Here is a 22,970-nt window from a genome sequence, read left to right as displayed (position 1 = left end):
TAACCGATAGGGCCCTCAAGTGTATAACTCACACTATATAACTGAAGAAGGAAACTCGAAAATTCGTAATTCAGAAATGAACTCTGAACGGCCCTATTTATAGCCAAATTTCTCGGCTAGGATCTGAACTTCCGATTTCGGGATCGGAGCTTCCGATCCAGCTCATTGCGTGCATGTCTGCCACGCCAGGATCGGAACTTCCGATTTACGATCGGAGCTTCCGATCTGCTCTATGACCGACACTTGTCAAAACTCGCGACTGAGTCATCGATCATTTCTGACAGCTGGGGATCGGAACTTCCGTTCCAGGATCGGAGCTTCCGTTCCGATCGGAGCTTACTATCCGGGATCGGAACTTACTATCCGGCCCAAAATGAAAAAGCCCAAATTTTACTTCTGAAGTCCAATAACACTCCGAAATTGGTTAAATACCAACCCTTAATCATGTTTAACATATTATTATCTTAAAATGGTATCTGGGTTACTACACATTTCGAACTGTACGATCTAACATGCATCCCAGGTGTCAATGACACTTTGACACCTCACCGTGCGAGAAGCTCCCCTCAGGACCCGTCATATCCTCGTACATACACGGATAATGTACAGGTGCAAGATCCTCATCCCTTCGAAGGAGGTGAGGGATGAAATGGGCCGAAGAAACCCACTTTTTGGCATGGCTTCCTCCATCTTTGTACATGCTCTTGTAGAGGCATGAGGGTGTTGGATTAAATATTTTGGTGTATTTAGTGCAACATATTTTTTCTTCTTTATTATTATTTTTTATTTATAAAGTGTTTAATTAGTGTAAACAAGAATCACATACACTAGTTCACAAATATGTATATATATATATATATATATAAATAAAAGTGTAGCTCTATAATTTCCCGTACGGTGCAAGCATTTTCCAGCTTATTTTTGGGCGAAAAAATGAATGACTTAGTAAATAATTTTTTTAAAAATCATGTTATATATGAATTTTCACAATCAGGCTGAATGCTCGATTAATTGAGACCAATACAATACAATGAAGTGGTTAAGAAATATTTTGAATCACATCGTTGATAAAAACATCGATACTTCTATTAGAGGATCCACCTTCCACCAAAGCCATCCTACTTATCTTCTGCATCTCCTTCACCTTCTGCCTTACTCCGCCGCCGCCTTCCTCCGCCATCAGCCGCCTTATGGCTGCTTCTATCACCTCCGCCGCCAATATTTCCTGCTCCTCGCCTTCCGCGGCCTGGAATTTTTTGTGATAGTCTATTTTGATCTCCACCGCCAGCCCCAATTCCTTCACCAATTCGAAAGCATTCAGCTGCTGCTCTGCGTACAACGGAAACGTCGCCACCGGCACTCCGCACCACAAGCTCTCCAACGTCGAATTCCATCCGCAGTGGGAAACGAATCCCCCCACGGCGGAATGGGACAACACCGCCACCTGCGGCGCCCACCCGATCACTTTCCCGACTCCTTCACTTCTCTCCAAGAACCCTTCGGGGAGAACTTCTTGAAAATCTTCGTACTCGGTCGGAAGATGCTCCGCTCCCTTCGGCCCCGGCTTCCTGATAGACCATAGAAACCTGTGCTCGCTTCTCTCTAGCGCCAACGCAATTTCCTTCACCTGAGTTTTCTCGAAACTCCCCATACTCCCGAAACACAAGAACACGACCGAGGAATCGGGCTGATTATCAAGCCATTTCATGATTTCGTCGTCTTTTTGGCTACTGTCTGTTTTGTTACTCAAATTCAGAATTGGGCCAACGGGATAAACTTTCGGGAGCTTCCCATCTGATAAAGATTCAACGGCATACGGTTCCAGCTCGTAAAATGTGTTGATCATTATTCCTTTAGCCTCTTTAAATCTGCTGAAGTAAGTGTAGAACATATTTGCCATGGGATTATCGGTTAATAACACAGGAGGAAACACTTTTGCCGGGACGGATATCGAAAAACAGGGGATGGATAACTCGGAAACAGAGTTTATAAGCTGGCAGGGTTCTTGGCCTCGCTCGAATTTAAGCGAAACTAGTTCAGAGAACAAACCCAGACAGCACGCACCTGAGGTGAAAAAGACGTAAGAAGGCAGCCCGAATTCGTTCGCAACGTCGATGAAATTCGTGCAGAACATGTCGAGAACCAATCCGGCTAACCGAGGAGCACCGCCGGATGTTTCGACGTTCATCAAACCGCTCACGATTTCTCTTATATGAATCGTTTGGCCGTCGATGAAGTTGAAGATCCCGCCGGGTTTGGAGTCGAAATCTTGATTAGGGAGGTTCTTGAAGCTCAAATTAGAATCCGACGACGAAACTCCGGCCATGTAATTATCGACTTTACTATCTTTGGGAAGCTTCATGATGAGAACGGTGATGGAGACACGGTTGTCTCTGGCAAGGAGGAGCTTGGCCATCTCCACGGTGGAGGTGAGGTGGCTCAGCCCTGGTGAGGGGATGAATAGTAGCTGTGTTTTCTGCATTTGGATTGCGCTGCGGTTTGAGTTTCGAGTGGTCTGAATTTTGTTGTAATAACTGAATATTATATAGAGGGAAAGGATAAGGGGATATGAAAATTACAGAAGAATCATTTTATCTATATCTTTATATTATTTATTAGAAGGAAAAAAAAAACAAAACAATAATAATAATTCATTTCTCACTCTTTTTAAACTTCATAAATAAGAAAAAAATTGTTATTTTGATATGGTGATTTTATCATTTTGTAATTTTCGTCAACTATATTTTCATATTTAAGTTTTAATCATGTATGTTTTAATTTTTTTTTTTTTTTGAAATTTTAATCTTTTTTCGACGAAAATACTGAGTTGTCACTATACTCATCAGTTCTAGACAGCGCTTCAATGATATCTCATCAATGTCATGTAGAAAAAAGACCAAATTTGTAAAAAAAAAAAATTGATAACCAAACAAAAAATTTGACAATACAAAGGATCGTACTCGAAAGAGACAAATTTATGGGACTAAAAAACATTTTTTTCTCATAAATAATAATTAATAATCTTAACGTCAAAAAATAACTAATAATCAAGTTCACAAATCTATCGTATTTTTGAAGTGAAGTTTATGTATCTTATTAATAATCAAGAAATTATTTAGCTAAAACGACATAGGATTCGGATATTGTGAATACTTAACCGGGGGTTAGTCTACACCTGAAGTATTTTTCTCTCTATTTCAATATCATTAGATCTATTTCAATATCATTAGATCACGTGAGACACTTATATTTTTATAAAAATTAATATATGTGTTGATAATCTATTGGTTGATATTTGACCACATCATGGAGGGAAAAGTACTCCAAATGTAGCATAGAATAATCCCTTAACCGGCCATCTCTATTTAGAGGAAAAAACAAAGAAAAAATAAATAGAAGGAATACTTAATTAAGGTATCGACGATAATTCACATTTGAATTTTTGTGATTTAATAATGTCTTAGTCTCATAGATTTGACTTTATGTTTTTATCTTTCGCTGTTCGGTTGGTTTCCAAATGGGCATCAAGATTCCAGAGCCACATGAATGCGTAACAAGTTGATGGTATGTGTGATGCTCCCAAAAATGAACTTTTCTTACAATTTTCACTCACTGTATTTTAGATATATCGGTACGTAATCCACACACGCAAAAATATGAGTGTATAGTTCACATGGGTATAAGCAAGTTGGTAAGACCTAAAGTGACGTGAGAAAAAATTTCACAGCGTTGTGGGTTCGATCTTCATATGGAGCATATTTCTGCTGAAATATTGTAGGGATATGCTCTGGGGGTTGGTCACTCAGGTCCCTGCCGCTAGTCCACATCCCTCGATTTAACCTCGCATGAACCAATGAGCCTCTGACTCATGTGAGATTGTGTCACCTTCAGGGTCAACCCTGTTAAAAAAAATACGAGTGTATAAAATATTTTAATATTATTAAGTAAAAATTTATATTTAAAAGATGATAGTATAAATAGTAAATTATAAATTTATTGAAATAACGAGCATTTTTATTTATCCATTAAGTTGATCAAAGTATTCAATTTAAGAGGTTCATAGTATTAAATTTAAGAGGTTCATGTATTATTATTATTATTATTATTATTATTATTATTATTATTAAAAGATTCTACAGTATAGATAGTGTGTGTGTGTATGTATATATATATATATTTATTTATTTATTTATATTTTTAATTAAGTATCCTTTATATATATTGACATGTATATTTAACACAAAATTTAAATTTTTTTAAGAAAGTATATTTGACAAAAAATATTCATTATATCCCTATTTAATTAATTTTTAAATTTGGATAAAAATATTGTTGAAAACAGTTAATATATTTAATTATAGAGATAGATTGATAAAAAAAAATTGAGAAAATAATACTAAATATGAAACCTTGATTATATATTCGTGAGGGAAAAAAAAGTCTAACATTTTTTTTTGTGACGTGGGAACCCGCAGCCGCTATTTTTCGGTGCGCTTTGGGTAAACCCTTGGACTAACGTAATAGCCTGCAAACTATGCCAGTCAGATAAACCACACTACGCAAGTCTTGTGTGACAGGCTAGTCCAAAAAGATGTTGGCAGGAGAAATCGAACTCCTGACATATGACCAAGAGTTCACCTACTCTACTAACTTGAACATCCCATTGGGGCAAATGCTAACATTTTATATTTTGGACGAATGGAATATCTGAGTATGACTTTCTGTTTCATGTTGAAATCATGTTCGGTGCATTGTAATTTGTATGAAGAGAATCATGCTAGTAGCCCGACATCTCTTGTTTGCCTCATTTACAACCAGCCCAGCCCAGCCCAGCCCAGCAACCCGTCACATTCTACTGTTTTATCCGTAAAAGTCATATCGCTACCCCTCCGTGACGAAGCCACTCGTGCTCCCCTTATATCGCACAAATTCATTTTACATAGTCCGGTTAGTTTCACCATTAAAATAAAATAGCATTTGTTATTGGTTTAAAATTTTTTAAATCAAAACTCGAGATATGAATTGATGGATTATGACCCAATTTTACTATCTTCTCGACCCATATTATCAGACTCTTGCAGCAAGTATCTTTAACAGACTACTCCGGAAACTTTTACTCGTCATTTCTACGACATGCTCGAGAGTAGGGGGTTTATGATGGGTTATGATCCAATTTAATTTTCTCTCGGAATCAAGCCTAATGACTCAATCCATTTGAGTCTAATATTATTTAGTTATTTATTTGGACAATTTATCAAGGCCCATAAATTTCAAAAAGCCCGTAAGAGGCTCAAGCTCATGAAACTCTTTAAATATCTATAAATAGTTCAAGTCACCTCATTTTTAAGGTACGCGCTTTATAGTCACATGCTCTAGTTCTCTAAAATTTTTATTGGTCAAATACTGACTTGAGCGTCGGAGTGTCTTCACAGGGCAACCCCCAGCACCACTCACTTTGTTTTGTGATGCAGGTAATTACAACCCACGAAGTTCTTTGTCTAAAACTGTTCTAGTATGAATCCGGCCACCCGGATCTCCACAATTACGTAGATTTTTTCCAATCGGGTAATATGAATTTTTTGCTACATCAGCTTTGCGCCGACTGTGAGAACTTGTTCATTGCATCATTTAGAATGCATATTCCATCACAAATATCTCGAGGAAATCATCGCAATGGAGACTCACCTCCCATCTCCAAACCACCGCATGTATTTAGTTTCACCCAAGAAACATTAACAGCCTTAATGGAAGGAATAGCCGCACGCGCAACAACTGAAGTTGTCGCTCAGTTCGTGGCATCCCATTAACACCGAAGAACCGACAAAAGAGCTCAAAGTGAAGGCTCCTTATCTCATGACCCTAGTAACAAAGACCCAAAGAAAACCGCGTAAAAAACAAATGACAAAGATCCCGAGGAAACTAAGAAAAATACGACTCGCAAAGAAGGCGAACTTAGTAGCCTCCCAGTTCGAGACCACTCTGAATAAAACAAAACCACCAATCCAATATTAGGATATGAGTCTCGCATAAATATCGACAGAGAAAATTATTCAAAAATCCTGCCTGTGCATCGGAGCCCCTTAACCAGCGCCATTCTATCTAAAGCATTACCTACGGGAGTTAAAATCTTCATCTACCTGAGTTCGATGGAATCAGTGACCCTCAAGATTATATTGACAAGTTCTATGCGAAAGCATATTTGTATGACATAACAACCGTTGTTTACAGCAAAATATTTCGAACAACCTTATTAGGGCGAGCACTCTCATGGTTCAATAAGCTGCCGTCTGGATCCATCGTTAACTTGGAGCAACTCACTCAGTGCTTCATCCAGCAATACAATTCTCGATTAACAAGAAATATCCAAAAATAAAAACATACTTATTCACAATCATTCAGAAAGAAGGAGAAAGCTTGAGAGAATATGTTCGACGATTTACTCACACAGTTCATGAAGTCCTACACGTGAACCACGATTTACTGTCTGTAATAATGTAGCAAAACTTGCGTCATGGAAAGTTCAAGGAATCTATAGCAGAAAAATCAATGTTTTTGGAACCGGACCGGTTCGATCGGTTTGACTGGGAACCGGTTGGTTTTCCGGTCCGAAACGACTCCGATAACCGGAAAACCGGTCCAACCGATCAGAACCGGTCAAGAACCGATTGGACCGGTCAAGAACCGAAAAATCGGTTCAACCGATTCAACCGGTTTTTTGATTTATTTATTTATTTATTTTTTAAAATTTAAGATTTTTTATTTTTAAAACTTTAAATTTATTATTTATATATATATACATTATTATTTAGAATTTTTACTTCATTTAAAAATTTATTTTAATAATTATTGTTTTTTAAAATTAAATAATTTATTATTTAAAAAATTTATAACTATAATTGATATTTTGAATATATTTACATATTTATTTAGTTTTCAATCTATGTTAAATATATATATATTTTGTCTATTTATATATTTTTTTAGTTTTTAAAATTTAAAATATATTATTTATTATATTAAATTATATAAAAGGTTTTCCGGTTCGATCGTCCAGTTAAAATGGTCCGATCGGTTGGACCGTTTTTTTCAAGTAGACCGGTTCGATCACCGGTCCGGTTATGAAAACACTGAAAAAAAATCACCCAACACCTTGGAGGAGTTGTTTTCTAGAGCCTAAAAATGCATACGCATCGAGGAAGCTGATGAGTTGTGCTCCTTGGAAAAAAGACAGCGATAAGAAAAATATGACGGAATGTAATGCAAGACCGAGAGTCATGCCAATCTAAAGAAACCCTACACTCAAAGGGCAAATACCTGCAAGCTAATATAAATTACATGTTTTTAATTTATTTGCTCTATAGATCGAAAACTTTTTATTTATTTACCCTTGTTATATATAGATAATATTTAGGTTATTGATTTGATTATAATATTCTTTTAGTGTAATATTCTCTCTACCCTATAAGTAAAGGTATATAGTTGAAATGAGAGACAATTGATTTCACTAATTTTTTCTCTATTTCATTCTCTCATTCTTTCCTCTCCTTTTGTCTAATAAATTTATAACACGTTATCAGCACGAGTGTTCTTCAAGGTAGAGTAAAAAAATATTATTATCTTCTTTGTATGAATGCTCTCGAAGAAACACAATATTTCGATCTTATATTGATGCTTCTCGAAATTGCATAAATTTTATTATTTTTATTGATGCTCCTGAAGAAGCACAACAATTAATTTTATGTTGATGTTCTTGAAGAATATTCATTCAAGATTTAAGATTTATCCATATTTTTGTGGATCTATCAATATTTCTTGATGGAATATTGATCCGAGATATAAAGTTTGTCAATATTTTTGAAGAATCAAATCTTCTGAGATTTGCCAAAATTCTAGAAAAATTTTGATATTAAATTTTTCAACGATAATGATATAAGATCTAATATATATCAATATTAACAAATAATATTGGTTCGAGATCTAATATATATCAATATTCCTGTAGAATGATCTTGACTTGCTTGTTTATTATTTGTATTCTTAATTTTGTTGATTTAACAAGTTGTTAATATATTATTTAGGTAAACACAAATATTTGATTGATTAATAACTATGGTAACATCACAAGTTTATATACATTTCCATAGTCTACACTATATCATGTTTATTTATATTTTCTTTGCACAAATTGTGACTAGATCTATACCTTAGATAAATTTAATTTATTTATTTTTATGGGTAACTCATTATTTAATCTTCTTATATGTTCACATCCTTCATGAAAATAATGATAATAAGTTATATTATTTTGTTGCATAAATTAAATATGTCTTGGATGTAATTATCTTTGAGCTGTAACTTATCTAAATTATGCATTTATTTTTAGATTAATGAAATAATATCACGATAAATTTCTAGCTAATAGTGGTACAACACACACAATCCTTCAAATAAAAAGGTATTTTCTGGAATTAACATTAGCTAAAAATAATGTTATAACAATCTCGGTGCATAAAAAATTATTGAAAGTCATGGGAAGACAAAAGTCATTTTATCAAATGATACAATTGTAAATGTACTCTATGCAAGCAAATCTAGTAAAACTTTGTTTAACTTTAAAGATATCTGCCGAAATAGATATCATATTAAAATATTGAATGCAAACAATGTTGAATATCTTTGCATTACATCTATTATATCTGGCCAGAAGCAGATAAAAAAAGATTATGTGCACTTTCCTCTGGGATGTATTGCACAATGATAAAAGCAATGGAAGCAAATACAATCATAAACAAGAATTTTGTTGATAAGGAAGGTTTTGTATTATGGAACGACCGACTTGGTCACCCTGGGAGTTCAATGATGCAAAGAATAATAAATAATTATCGTGTATATCCCATAAAGAACCTGAAGATTCTCTTACATGATGATTTTTCATGTGTGGCTTGTTCACAAGGAAAATTAATTATAAGACCTTCCCCCAACAAAGGTTGATATTGAAATTCCAATCTTCTTGGAGAAAATTCATGGGGATATTTGTGGGCCTATACACCCATCATGTGAACCATTTTGATACTTTATAGTATTGATTGATGCCTCAAATAGGCAGTCACATGTTAGTTTTCTAGAATCTCAAAATATAACTTTTGCTAGACTACTTGGGCAAATAATAAAATTACGAGCTCAGTTCCCTGATCACTCAATAAAGGCAATTCGCCTTGATAATGTTGATGTATTCAAATCACAAGCATTTAATGACTTTTGTATGTCGATCGGGATTTCAGTTGAGCATTCAGTTGCACATGTTCATACACAGAATGGTCTTGCAGAATCATTTATTAACCGATTTCAATTGATTGCTATACCGCTACTCATGATAAAAAAAAATACCATCTGCAGCTTGGGGCCATGCTATAATACACGTTTCATCATTGATTCGTGTGAGACCAACTAATTACCACCAATACTCACCTTTGAAACTTGCATATGATAAAGAACCTGAAGTTTCTCACTTTTGAGTCTTTGGTTATGCGGTACAAGTCCCTATCCCATATGCACAACGGACCAAAATGGGTCCACAACATAGACTTGAAATTTATGTGGGATATGATTCACCATCTATCATTAGATATTTGGAGCCTTTAACATGTGAGTTATTTACTGCAATATTTGCAGACTGCTACTTTGATGAAACTAATTTTTCAACACTAGGGGGAGCAAAGTTGTATCCTGAGGAACAACGAAAAATTTGTTGGAATGAGAAAACATTATCTCATTATGATCCCCGAAACAATCAATATGAGTAAGAAGTTTAAAGAATTATTCATTTGCAAAGAATTGCAAATCAATTGTCCGATGATTTTATTAATACAAAAATGTGACAAAATCATACACACAAGTAGAGAATATTCCGATGAAGATTGATGTCCCTATAGGACCATGTAATACTTTACCCGAAAACGAATCTAAAATACGCCAGAAGAGTGGTCGACCAATTGGTTTGTAGGATACGGTATCTGAAAAAAGGAAGGTACAAGATAAAGAAGCAGTTACAGCTCTAAAAGAAGCAACTTTACATGATACAACAAGAGGAATAAATGAAACAAATGTGGAAAACGTGATTCATGAAGAATTACAATCACATGAAAATATCGATATTTCAACAAATTATTTGATATCTCGTGAAATATGGGATCTGTAGTAACCCGTATCCAAAATTAATGATTAAGTGTTAATTAATCAAGCGATCGTGTTTAGATTATGTAAAACATTATTAATGGATTTTCAAACGGGTCTAAGGAGTTCAAAAATGGATCCAGAACACTTGAGAATGGCCGGGAGAGTCCAAGCTCTCGGAGAGATCGGAAGGTCCGAACTATAGGATCGGACGGTCCGAAGGGATGGAGTTCGGAGGCCCTGTTCCAGTTCGGATGGGCAGGGTTCGAATGATCCGAACCGGGATCGGACGATCCGATCTCCATCAGATAAGATAAGATAAGGATTGAATTTGATTAGCTAGGTGTGGGATTTCGAACGCTCCGAAGTAAGGGTTCGGACGATCCGAACTGGGCCAAGCTAGGTGTCCGAGATGGTGACGTCACGGATGACATATTATTAGGATCGGACGATCCGAAGTACATATTCGGACGGTTCGAAGTGCTGGCAGTGACACATGTCACACATGCAGAGATCAGACGATCCGAAGTTGAGATCAAACCGTCCGAACTCGCTCTATAAATAGGGGTGTCGAGGCTCAGTTTGGAGTGCACCGAGTTCCTCTTCCCTCTCCTCTTTAAGTTAGTATTTTATCTTTTAGGGCCATTTTAGGCGTCCTACTAAAGGGCCGGAAGCGGCAAGGCGCTACGGGGATAGTAGTTGTGCCTAATTTTTGGGGGCTATCGACATCAGCGGGCTGACGACAGACGAAGGTATAACTTTGGACTCCTAAAATTATTAGGGAGTATGCTATACCTATGTTAAGGCTTTTAGAGCTTAAATAGTGATGCATGAGTATTTTTCATTGTAGACGCAGTCTCATGGTTAGTAGGCTTGGAACCTAGATGAATGACTCAAGGACTGCCTTAAAAATGTACTTAAGTACTGACTGAGATTGCCAGCGGATATGCATGCTTATATGTTCCATTTATGTGCCATGATTGTATGATTCTGTTATGCTACACGTGCATACATCTTGATTTAGCCGATATTGTTGGATTACCCAGTACAGGGGATTTGCTCAGTCCCATTGCATGTGTGGATGGGAACTCTAGTTTTGGGAACCGGATATGTCCACGGTATATGGTATGAGAGCCACCTCCTGATGCGAAGGCCCAGCGTGCTACATACCATGACGCCTAGACTGAGCAGGATTTGATTCCAAGTATGATATCCAGATATTCATTTGCATGCATCATGTTTGTATGTTTACTGTTAGAACCTAATGGGGGGGGGGGGGGGGAATTTAGGTTCTATTGGCAACTTTAGCAATTTAAAGCGATTATGCTAGTACGCAAGCGGAAGACTTAAAGCAATTAATAATAAGTGCGGTAAATAAATGCGTAATGTAAATAAAAGGGATAAGAGATGTTTATGGAAGTTCGACGATAAATCGTCTACGTCTCCCCTTCTTGGTTAAGATCGATTAACCAAGGATCCACTAGCATTTTAACGTCTTGGCCTTGATGGCTCCAAGGATAGCCTCAACACAACACACTTGGCTTCACACTCAAGTGCTTACAACGATAGCACAACACACTTGGCTTCACACTCAAGTGTTTACAACAATAGCACAACACACTTGGCTTCACACTCAAGTGTTTACAACAATAGCACAACCAACTCACAAACTATTTTTACAAACACTCTCAAATACTTGAATATATCACACACACACATTGATAGTGAGAAATTGCTTGCAAAGGAGAGAAGAGATGAGTTGGGATGTCTTCAAATGACCTTGGATGACCTCGATTTATAGTTGGCAAAGATTTGAATCTGATTTGAGTGCTTGGAGCGTGTGTTAAGAAGTCAAGGAGTGACAAAAAGTGTTCGGCGCCGCTGCCTACTTTTTCCCAGCACTGAGCGGAATTTGTGGAAAAATCATATCTTTCAATCTAACCGTTGGATTGATTTGAAATTTGAATTGAAGCTTTAAAACATCTGGTCTTAATTTTGAACGGTGAAGATTTGATTTTAACGAGTCAAACATTTCCAGTAATTTTCGGAAGTCACTTCATCAAGTTTTTGAACTTGTTCTGTGCAACAAATTTGAATAATTCATATCTCCATATCCATCTGTTGGATTGATCTGAATTTTGGACAGAGGTTGTAAAACATCCTAAATTTGAATTTGATTGGTAGAGATTTGATTTGGATGTTCAAACAATCCCAGTTACTTTTTGAATTTGATTCTTCATCATTTGCTTCATGTTCTGCAGAAATAGGTACTGTGCAACCTTTGTGGAAAAATCATAACTCCATATCTAGCCGTTGGATTGATATAAAATTTTGATATAAGTTTTAAAACATCCTGATCTTGATGTTGATCTGTGGAGATTTGATTTGGATGTCTCAAGCACGTACAATAATTTTCATAAGTTGATTCTTCATCCTTTGCTTCAAGTTCTACAGAAATAGGTACTGCATAACTTTTGTGAAAAAATCATAACTTCATATCTATCCGTTGGATTGCTCTCAAATTTGGACAGCACATGTAAAACTTCCTCATCACAATTATGATTGGTGAAGATTGTATTTCAATGCCTAGAAAATTCCCAGTAATTTTCGGAAGTTGCTGCTTCATACTTTGACTTCTTCTTGTCTTTTTCTTCATATCTCTTAACAATGTTTCATCCATTCAATGAGCAATACAAGACTTTATAAATACATGTATAGCTTCAAAATAGCTTCCAAGAATTTAATCATCAATAAATCTAATCTGTAAAATCTCACTTTAAATGGTTAGTAACAATTAACCGAGTTTTGTAATCATCAAAACATAATATTATGAGACTTGTTAATGCATTAAAAACATTAATCTCATAACACGAGATTTGTATGCGTTTAAGGAGTAACAATCTTCCCCTTTTCGATGATCACATAACTTGGTTAAATAGGAGAAATAAATGTACAATATTAAATAAAAAATTTAAATTTGTAAAATATAATTGCATGAATAAAACTTCCCCTAATTTAAACAATTAGTTAAGAAGAGAATTAAAAATTTGTTTATCAAATAACCAATTTTATTCTCCATGCATTTAACCGAACTAACTCTCCCCCTTAGTTAAAGTATTTAACCAAACTAATTTTCTCCTTTTTTGTGATAATCAAAAAGACTGGAAAAGTAAATGCAAAACAAGAGAATTGAAATATGATTTCTAAAATGCAACACATAAATTTCACATAAAATGTGAGCTTTATAATTTTGAATAAATACAATTAATTTGTATTATCCAAAATTAAGTTGCTCGAATTTTATATTAAGTTTCCCCTTAATATGACATTAAATTTATTTATGTCCACAAATGATTACAACTCAATCATGCCAAGTTCACCACGCAAACGAATAAAAGTATTTTCATCTAGTGGTTTTGTAAAAATATCAGCAATTTGATTTGACGTGTCAACATATTGAAGTTCAACTTCATTTCGTTCGATGTGGTAACGAATAAAATGATGATGAATGTCAATATGTTTGGTGCACGAATGTTGAATCGGATTCTTTGTAAGACATATGGCGCTAGTGTTATAACAAAAAATAGGGATTTTTGAAAAAGAGACGCCATAGTCGAGCAATTGATGCTTCATCCAAAGAATTTGCGCACAACAACTACCAGCAGCCATATATTCGGCTTCGGTTGTTGATAACGCAACACAATTTTGCTTTTTCAAAAACCAAGAAACTAAACAGTTTCCTAAAAAGAAACAAGTTCCACTAGTGCTTTTACGGTCCACCTTATATCCACCAAAGTCGGCATCACAGTAAGATTTTAAATCAAAGAAAGAATTTTTCGAATACCACAAGCCGAGATTTGGAGTATTTGAAAGATATTTGAAATGCGTTTTAAGGCGAACAAATGTGATTCCTTTGGACATGATTGAAATCGTGCACACAAGCAAACACTAAACATAATGTCCGGTCTACTAGCAGTAGCATAAAGTAAGGAGCCAATCATACTACGAAAGGAAGATTGATCTACAGTTTTACCATTTTCATCCTTGTCGAGTCTGATTGCTGTGCTCATCGGTGTGGATGATGATTTTGTGTTCTCCATCCCAAATTTATTTAGAATCTCCTTGATGTATTTGCTTTGGTTCACAAAGAACCCATCCTTGCACTGTTTGATTTGTAATCCGAGGAAATATTTAAGTTCCCTCATCATACTCATCTCGAAGTGTTCCTGCATCAACTTAGAGAATTTTTGACAAAGAGTTTCATTAGTAGAACCAAAAATTATATCATCAACATAGATTTGCACAATTAATAAATCATCTTTGACATTCTTGGTGAATAAAGTAATGTCGATCTTTCCTCTTGAAAAACCATTTGAAAGCAAGAAAGTAGACAATTTATCATACCAAGATCTAGGAGCTTGTTTCAATCCATACAAGGCTTTGTTAAGTCTAAACACATGATCAGGCAAAGCAGTATCAACAAAGTCATCAGGTTGTTCAATGTAAACCTCCTCTTTCAATTCACCATTAAGAAATGCACTCTTGACATCCATTTGAAATAACTTGAAATTTCTAGAGCAAGCAAAAACAAGTAGCATGCGAATAGATTCTAGTCTAGCAACATGCGCATAAGTTTCATCATAATCTATGCCTTCTTCTTGACTATATCCTTTAGCTACAAGCCTAGTTTTATTTCTAGTGATAGTACCATGCTCGTCAAGTTTATTCCTAAACACCCATTTAGTACCAATGATAGATCTATCATGCGGCCTAAGAACAAGATTCCAAACATTATTACGTCTTAACTCATTCAACTCATCTTGCATAGCAATAATCCATAAATCATCTAATAAAACATCATCAATGCACTTAGGTTCAACATGCGAAACAAAAGAAAGATGATTGCAAATATTATTAATTGAAGAGCGAGTGGTTACTCCCTTCGAAGGACTTCCAATGATAAGATCCATAGGATGATCTTTGTGAAGCGTCCAATCCTTCGGAAGTGATGTTTCCTCAACAGAAACATCTATATCATTTAAGCTTGAGGAGGTCATCTCTTCTTCGAGTAATTCTACATCATTGTTAGTATTACGAGGAACTATAGACATAGATTCATCAAATATTACATGCATTGATTCTTCAACAAGTAAAGTGCGTTTATTAAATACTCTAAAAGCCTTACTTGTAGTAGAATATCCAAGAAAAATACCTTTGTCGGATTTGGCATCAAATTTTCCAAGGTTGTCCTTACCGTTATTATGAATATAGCATTTGGAACCGAAAGCTCGAAAGTATGAAATTTTAGGCTTTCTCCCTCTCCATAGTTCATATGGAGTTTTCTTGAGAATTGGCCTTATTGATACACGATTGATAATGTAACAAGCAGTGCTCATTGCTTCAGCCCAAAAATATTTTGGTAGAGAATGCTCACATATCATGGTCCTTGCAATATCCACAAGTGTCCTATTTTTCCTCTCAACGATCCCGTTTTGTTGAGGAGTCCTAGGACAAGAAAAATTGTGACCGATGCCTTTCTATTCACAAAAGTTTGAAAAACTCTCATTTTGAAATTCAGTTTCGTGGTCACTACGGATCTGTTTTATAGAAAGATTTTTCTCATTCTCAACTCGTTTGACAAAAGTTTTAAAATAATCAAAGGCATCATTTTTGTGGGCTAAAAACAATGTCCACGTGTAACGTGAAAAATCATCCACAATGACAAATGTATAAAGCTTCCCTCCTAGGCTAGCGTTCCTCAAGGGACCACATAAATCTAGGTGGAGAAGTTCAAGGGACATAGAAGTTGATAAAAAATTTTTGCTTTAAAAGATTCTCTTGTATGTTTGCCAAGTTGACATGCATCACAAACATAATCTAATTTTAAATTGAGTTTTGGCATACCAACAACTAAATTAAGTTTAAAAAGTTTTTCTATGGTACTAGGACCAACATGACCTATTCGTCTATGCCAAAGAATGTTGTCATCAACATTCAAGGATACAAGGCTTTTAATATTTGATAAAGATAAATTATTTAAAGAAACCTTGTATACATTTTCACTTCTATATCCTTTGAAATTTATGGATTTGTCAGTCATGAGTGATATAGTGCAGTGTTGGGGAGTGAATTTGACTTCATAACCTCTATCGCACAATTGACTTATGCTTAGTAGATTATGTTTAAGCCCTTTCACTAGGAGTACATCATCAATCAAGCAGGATTTAGAAATACCTATTGAGCCGATTCCTTCGATAACTCCTTTGTTGTTGTCTCCAAAGGTGACAGATCCCTTCTCCTTTGGTTTGATGGATTGGAGTAGCTCTTTGTTTTCCGTCATATGTCTAGAACATCCACTTTCTAGATACCATATGCTAGGGAGAACAGTTTTCCTATTCCCTGCAAAAATTGGTTTTGGTACCCTTTAGTTCTTTTGGGTCCACAATGTTAGAAAAGAGAGATACAAAATAGACTTCTAAGAGTTCAGTCTCTCATAGCAACATCATCGCCACTTTCTAAGAGTGCTCCCAGTAGTAGGTAGGGCTATGACCTCTTTAAAAACCTATTTTCTTGGACAGAGCAGCGTTCATCAGGAAGACCAGTCGTAAGTCAAGGCGGTTTAAACCGGTCTATGATGAAATCCCTTAGATCATGATCTCATAATGCCAACTGATGAGTTGTTAAGTACTTTTAGGCCTCCATTTCATATAACTCTTTGATCATATTGAAATCTCAAGGATCTACATTTATATCTAGCATGACCAATTTTATAACAATAAGAGCATGTAGAGGGTGATCTCATTTTTGCTTTAGCAATTAGACTAATAAAGTCTATTGATTTCTTACCGTACCCTATTCCACCCTTATCAAAACTACATTTCTGCATGCTAAGTAGATTATTCAATTTATTACTACTGACATTGAACTTATTAAAAGATTTTTCTAAGTGGGCTATGTCATCCTTTAATCTTACGTTTTCATGCCCCTTAGTTTCTAATTCATTTTTAAGGTTTTTATTTTCCTTTCTAAGTGACTTAGCCATATCAAACATTTTTTTATATGCATGTAGTAGTTCGTCATAGGAAGGTACCTCGTCATCGTCGTCGGAGACGATGTCATCACTTTTAGCCATGAGGCAAATGTTAGCTTCTTCCTCGTCATCGTCGCTATCGCTCCAAGTGGCTAGAAGTGCTTTCTTCTTTCCTTTGTCAGATTTCTTCTTGAGAGGACACTCATTTGAATAATGCCCTTGTTGTGACAGTTGTAGCAAGTAACTTCCTTGTCCGTCTTCTTTTTGAAGTTGTTTCCTCGCATAAATCTTTTGAATTTTTTTGTGAAGAGTGTCATATCATCATCATCTTCTTCTTCAACTTGGGTAGATAAGGCAATCCCCTTTGCCTTGGTCTTTTCATCCTCTCTCTTTGACTCTTTCCTTGTAGATACTTCCAACTCATGGGTTTTTAGGGTCCCATGGAGTTGATCAAGATCATACGATGCGGTGTCACCTTTGTTGGACTCAATGATGGCAGTCCTCTTTGCATCCCACTCCTTGGGTAGGGCGCGTAGAGCTCTTCTCCAAACTTTCTTGGATGGATACTTTTCTCCAAGTTGGGCTAACTCATTGATGATTTGAGTAAGCCTTCGGAACATTGTGTCAACATCCTCATTGGTTTCCATCTCAAATGTTTCGTATTTGAGTTGGAGTAGATCGATCTTCGTCTCTTTGACTTGATTAGTCCCTTCATGGCATATCTCCAACTTGTCCCATATCTCTTTAGCGGATGAGCACATCGAGATCCGATTGTATTCGTTCATATCTAAGTAACAATGAAGAATATTCATGGCTTTAGCATTTTGAGATATAAGTTTCATATCCTCCTTAAAAAAGTCGTCCATTCCCTTAGGAATTTTGACACCCTCAACCTCTTTAGTAGGTATGTAGGGACCTTTCACAGTAACCTTCCAAAGGTCATAGTCTACGGATTGGATATATAGGGACATTCGATTTTTCCAATATCCGTAGTTTATGTCATTGAAAAAAGGAGGACGATTTATTGATTGCCCTTGAGCATAGTCGCTCGCTAGATTTGCCATAAGAACCTTTTTGAAAATATTTTGAAAAAGGTGGCTTTGATACCACTTGTTAGAACCTAATGGGGGGGGGGGGGGGAATTTAGGTTCTATTGGCAATTTTAGCAATTTAAAGCGATTATGCTAGTACGCAAGCGGAAGACTTAAAGCAATTAATAATAAGTGCGGTAAATAAATGCGTAATGTAAATAAAAGGGATAAGAGATGTTTATGGAAGTTCGACGATAAATCGTCTACGTCTCCCCTTCTTGGTTAAGATCGATTAACCAAGGATCCACTAGCACTTCAACGTCTTGGCCTTGATGGCTCCAAGGATAGCCGTACAACTCAACACGATCACCGCGCCGATACAACTCAAACTCTTGGCCTTAAGGGCTCCAAGGATAGCCTCAACACAACACACTTGGCTTCACACTCAAGTGCTTACAACGATAGCACAACACACTTGGCTTCACACTCAAGTGTTTACAACAATAGCACAACACACTTGGCTTCACACTCAAGTGTTTACAACAATAGCACAACCAACTCACAAACTATTTTTATAAACACTCTCAAGTACTTGAATATATCACACACACACTTTGATAGTGAGAAATTGCTTGCAAAGGAGAGAAGAGATGAGTTGGGATGTCTCCAAATGACCTTGGATGACCTCTATTTATAGTTGGCAAAGGTTTGAATCTGATTTGAGTGCTTGGAGCATGTGTTAAGAAGTCAAGGAGTGACAAAAAGTGTTCGGCGTCGCTGCCTACTTTTTCCCAGCACTGAGTGGAATTTGTGGAAAAATCATATCTTTCAATCTAACCGTTGGATTGATCTGAAATTTGAACTGAATCTTTAAAACATCTGGGTCTTCATTCTGAACGGTGAAGATTTGATTTTAAGGATTTAACATTTTCAGTAATTTTCGGAAGTCACTTCATCAAGTTTTCGAACTTGTTCTGTGCAACATATTTGAATAATTCATATCTCCATATCCATCCGTTGGATTGATCTGAATTTTGGACAGAGGTTGTAAAACATCCTAAATTTGAATCTGATTGGTGGATATTTGATTTGAATGTCTCAAACAATCCCAGTTACTTTTTGAATTTGATTCTTCATCATTTGCTTCATGTTCTGCAGAAATAGGTACTGTGCAACCTTTGTGGAAAAATCATAACTCCATATCTAACCATTGGATTGATATGAAATTTTGATATAAGTTTGAAAACATCCTGATCTTGATGTTGATTGGTGAAGATTTGATTTGGATGTCTCAAGCACGTACAGTAATTTTCATAAGTTGATTCTTTATCCTTTGCTTCAAGTTCTGCAGAAATAGGTACTGCACAACTTTTGTGGAAAAATCATAACTTCATATCTAGCCGTTGGATTGCTCTCAAATTTGGACAGCACATGTAAAACGTCCTTATCACGATTATGATTGGTGAAGATCGGATTTCAATGCCTAAAAAATTCCCAGTAATTTTTGGAAGTTGCTGCTCTATACTTTGGCTTCTTCTTGTCTTTTTCTTCATATCTCTTAACAATGTTTCATCCATTCAATGAGCAATACAAGACTTTATAAATATATGTATAGCTTCAAAATAGCTTCCAAGAATTTAATCATCAATAAATCTAATTTGTAAAATCTCACTTTAAATGGTTAGTAACAATTAACCGAGTTTTGTAATCATCAAAACATAATATTATGAGACTTGTTAATGCATTAAAAACATTAATCCCATAACACGAGATTTGTATGCGTTGAAGGCGTAACATTTACCCGTACTAGCGTATTGAGTTTTAGCGCTCACGTCCAGTATTTTATGTGTTTTCTGGACACCTCATTCGACAGGGCAGTTACAGGTGTTCTACCAGGATTCGGGGATTAGATGGTGATCAAGCTAGAGCTGCTGGAGAATTAGCTAGATTATTTAATTATTTTGATTGAGTTGTATTATTGGAGTTTATCGTACCGGTTTTATTCCGCCGGTTTAGCGTTTATTCAAGTTTTCGCAGTTAATCTCTAATTATTGTTAAATTGAATGCTTAATTAATCTCTAATATCTTAATAGTAGCGGTGTGAGAACCTCGTTTCTAATCATCTAATCGAGAATAAATGATTCAAGAATCAACAGAGAGTCAAGACAAAAGTAAAGAATTTTTTTTTAAAACATGCACGGACTCCGTGCACACCTCTGTGCTCAGGTCCGTGCATTAACATGTAGCCAAAGATCAACGACTGCAAGGTACACAGACCCCGTGCCACCTCTGTGTCAAGATCCGTGCTAATCAAATACACTAAAAAGCCAACTCTTCATTTTCTTCACGGACCCCGTGCCCCATCGGTGCTCGAGTCCGTGCACAACATATCAAAAAATCCAAGTTTCTGCCTCGGATTCAGACCACACGGACCCATGCACGGATGCATGTACGGGGTCCGTGCCTTTCTAAAATTCAAAAAAATAAAAGGCACTTCAAATCAGAAAAATTCCAACATCAACTCCAAATCTCATACTACAACATGCATTAATACATTCAACTCGCATTCTACAATACATGAAGTATCTAGAGTACTCGAAAGGTTGAAACATGTATCGAATTCAAGGTTTTATACATTTCAAAATACAATACAAGTTCGAAATACAAATTAGACTTCTAAAACGAGTCCTCACTTCTATCAATCACACCCCGAACTAGTCATGTCACCTCTGACTCAATCCTGCCCCATTCTAGCTCTTGGAAGAACTCAACAACCAAGGTCACTCCAATATAGTCCCCAAAACGTCTAATTCGAAAAGAATCAAATAATTCGGCTCAAGATGAATGCATATGAAAAATCGTAATACATTCAAGGATAATTCAAGTAATTCAAATAAAATGCAAGTATGTGATTTCAGAAAACTCAAAAATCGATTCGAATTCGAGTATTCGTCTCTTTTCAGTTCGATGTCGACTTTTACCTTATTCTCGATTCAATGTGCTCCAAATCTGGATAATCAAAAGATCTCAATCAAAATCATATCAAACTCAAAACAAAACTTCGATGTAGAATCATTACCAATCCTCGGTCAACCGGCGGCATAACGGCTAATAAACGGACAACCAAAAATCCACAAACAACAATATATCTATCCAATTCAACTCATTACATCATCAATACATCAAAATCTCAACACATTCAAGCCAAAAACGTGAATCTCATATTTGGACCCTTTCGAAATTCTTCCAAAAATCATAGCAAATCAAAACGTTGTTCTTTTTTTGATCCGCCTTGGAATAAACAATCTATGCTAGCTCAATAACAACATATCCAATCGAAATCAGACTCTGAAAATGTCTCAAAATCAAAACATGTTGGATCATAATAAAACTTACGATGGAACAAATCTCTCGCAGTTGTGATCGTAAATATACCTTCAGATTCGAAATCTACCGGACGGATCGAGCAAAAATCAAAAATTGAAAATCTTGAAAGATCTTCAATGGAGGAATCGGTCTTGGAGAGAAGGATGAAGATGATGACACGCCTAACCCATCAGTATAAATATCAAGACTAAGTCAAACAAGGGAATTTTCACTTTAACACTTGAATTCTTCAAAAATTACAAATCAATCCTTGATCAAATATCAATTCAGCCCTCGAATTTCATAATATCAGAATATCAATAATAATCTCAATTTAAGATAATTTCGGGGCGTTACAATTCACCCCTCTAAGAACTGATTTCGTCCTCGAAATCGCATAAGAATCAATCACATAAGATAAAAAGATAGAATCAAAGACTGAAATAAGAACTCACATCATAGAAATAAATCTAGAAAACGCTGTCTCATATCGTGCTCTATCTCCCAAGTCGCTTCTTCGACTCCATGTCGGCTCCACTACACTTTCACCAATGGAATCGACTTGTTTATGAACTGCTTCTCTTTTCGATCAAGAATCTGAATCGGTCGTTCGAAGTAGCTCAATGTCTCATCAAGTTCGACCTCGTCTAGCTGAAGAACATGAGAAGGATGTGGGTGGTATTTTCGCAACATAGAGACATGAAAGACGTCGTGAATACCAGAGAGAGACGGAGGAAGTGCAAGTCTGTAGGCAATATCGTCTATCTTCTCCAGAATCTCATAAGGTCCGATGAATCTCGGAGACAACGTCCCTCTCTTTCCAAATCTGACAGTGCCTCTGAAAGGAGAAATCTTTAGAAATACTCGATCTCCCTGATCAAAACACAGAGGTCTGCGTCTGACATTCGCATACTTGGCATGTCTGTCCTGAGCTGTCTTCATTCTCAACCGAATAATCTTTACCTGCTCAGCCATATCTCGAATCATATCTGGTCCCAAATCAGGTGATCCAAAAATCTCATCCCAGTACAAAGGAGATCTGCATTTCTTTCCGTACAACGCTTCGAAAGGTGTCATCCCGATACTCGTCTCATAGCTGTTGTTGTATGAAAACTCAACAAGATGTAAAGAATCTTACCAACTAGTGCCAAAGTCAAGCACTACAGCTCGCAGCATATCCTCCAACGTCTGAATCGTCCGCTCTGACTGTCCGTCGGTCTGAGCATGATATGTTATACTCAGATGCAATCGAGTACCAAGTGCCTCTTGAAGACTGTGGCAAAAGTGAGAAGTAAACCGAGGTTCTCGGTCTGAAACAATAGATCTCGGCACACCATGCAATCTAACAACATCTCTGACATATATATCGG

General features: G+C 36.1%; 1 protein-coding gene across 1 annotated transcript; it reads right to left on the bottom strand.

The window, feature by feature from the left end:
• Positions 1 to 978: 978 nt before the first annotated feature.
• Positions 979 to 2,499, bottom strand: LOC140891561 (anthocyanidin 3-O-glucosyltransferase 2-like). Its single transcript, XM_073300115.1, has one exon. The coding sequence runs from the start codon at positions 2,480 to 2,482 to the stop codon at positions 1,040 to 1,042; it is 1,443 nt and encodes a 480-aa protein (XP_073156216.1). The 5' UTR covers positions 2,483 to 2,499; the 3' UTR covers positions 979 to 1,039.
• Positions 2,500 to 22,970: the final 20,471 nt, after the last annotated feature.

The sequence above is a fragment of the Henckelia pumila genome, chromosome 3 (genome assembly GCF_033568475.1).
Source record: "Henckelia pumila isolate YLH828 chromosome 3, ASM3356847v2, whole genome shotgun sequence".
NCBI lineage: Eukaryota > Viridiplantae > Streptophyta > Magnoliopsida > Lamiales > Gesneriaceae > Henckelia > Henckelia pumila.
The sequence above is the reverse complement of the archived record's forward strand: the minus strand, read 5'-3'. Positions and strand labels throughout refer to the sequence as shown.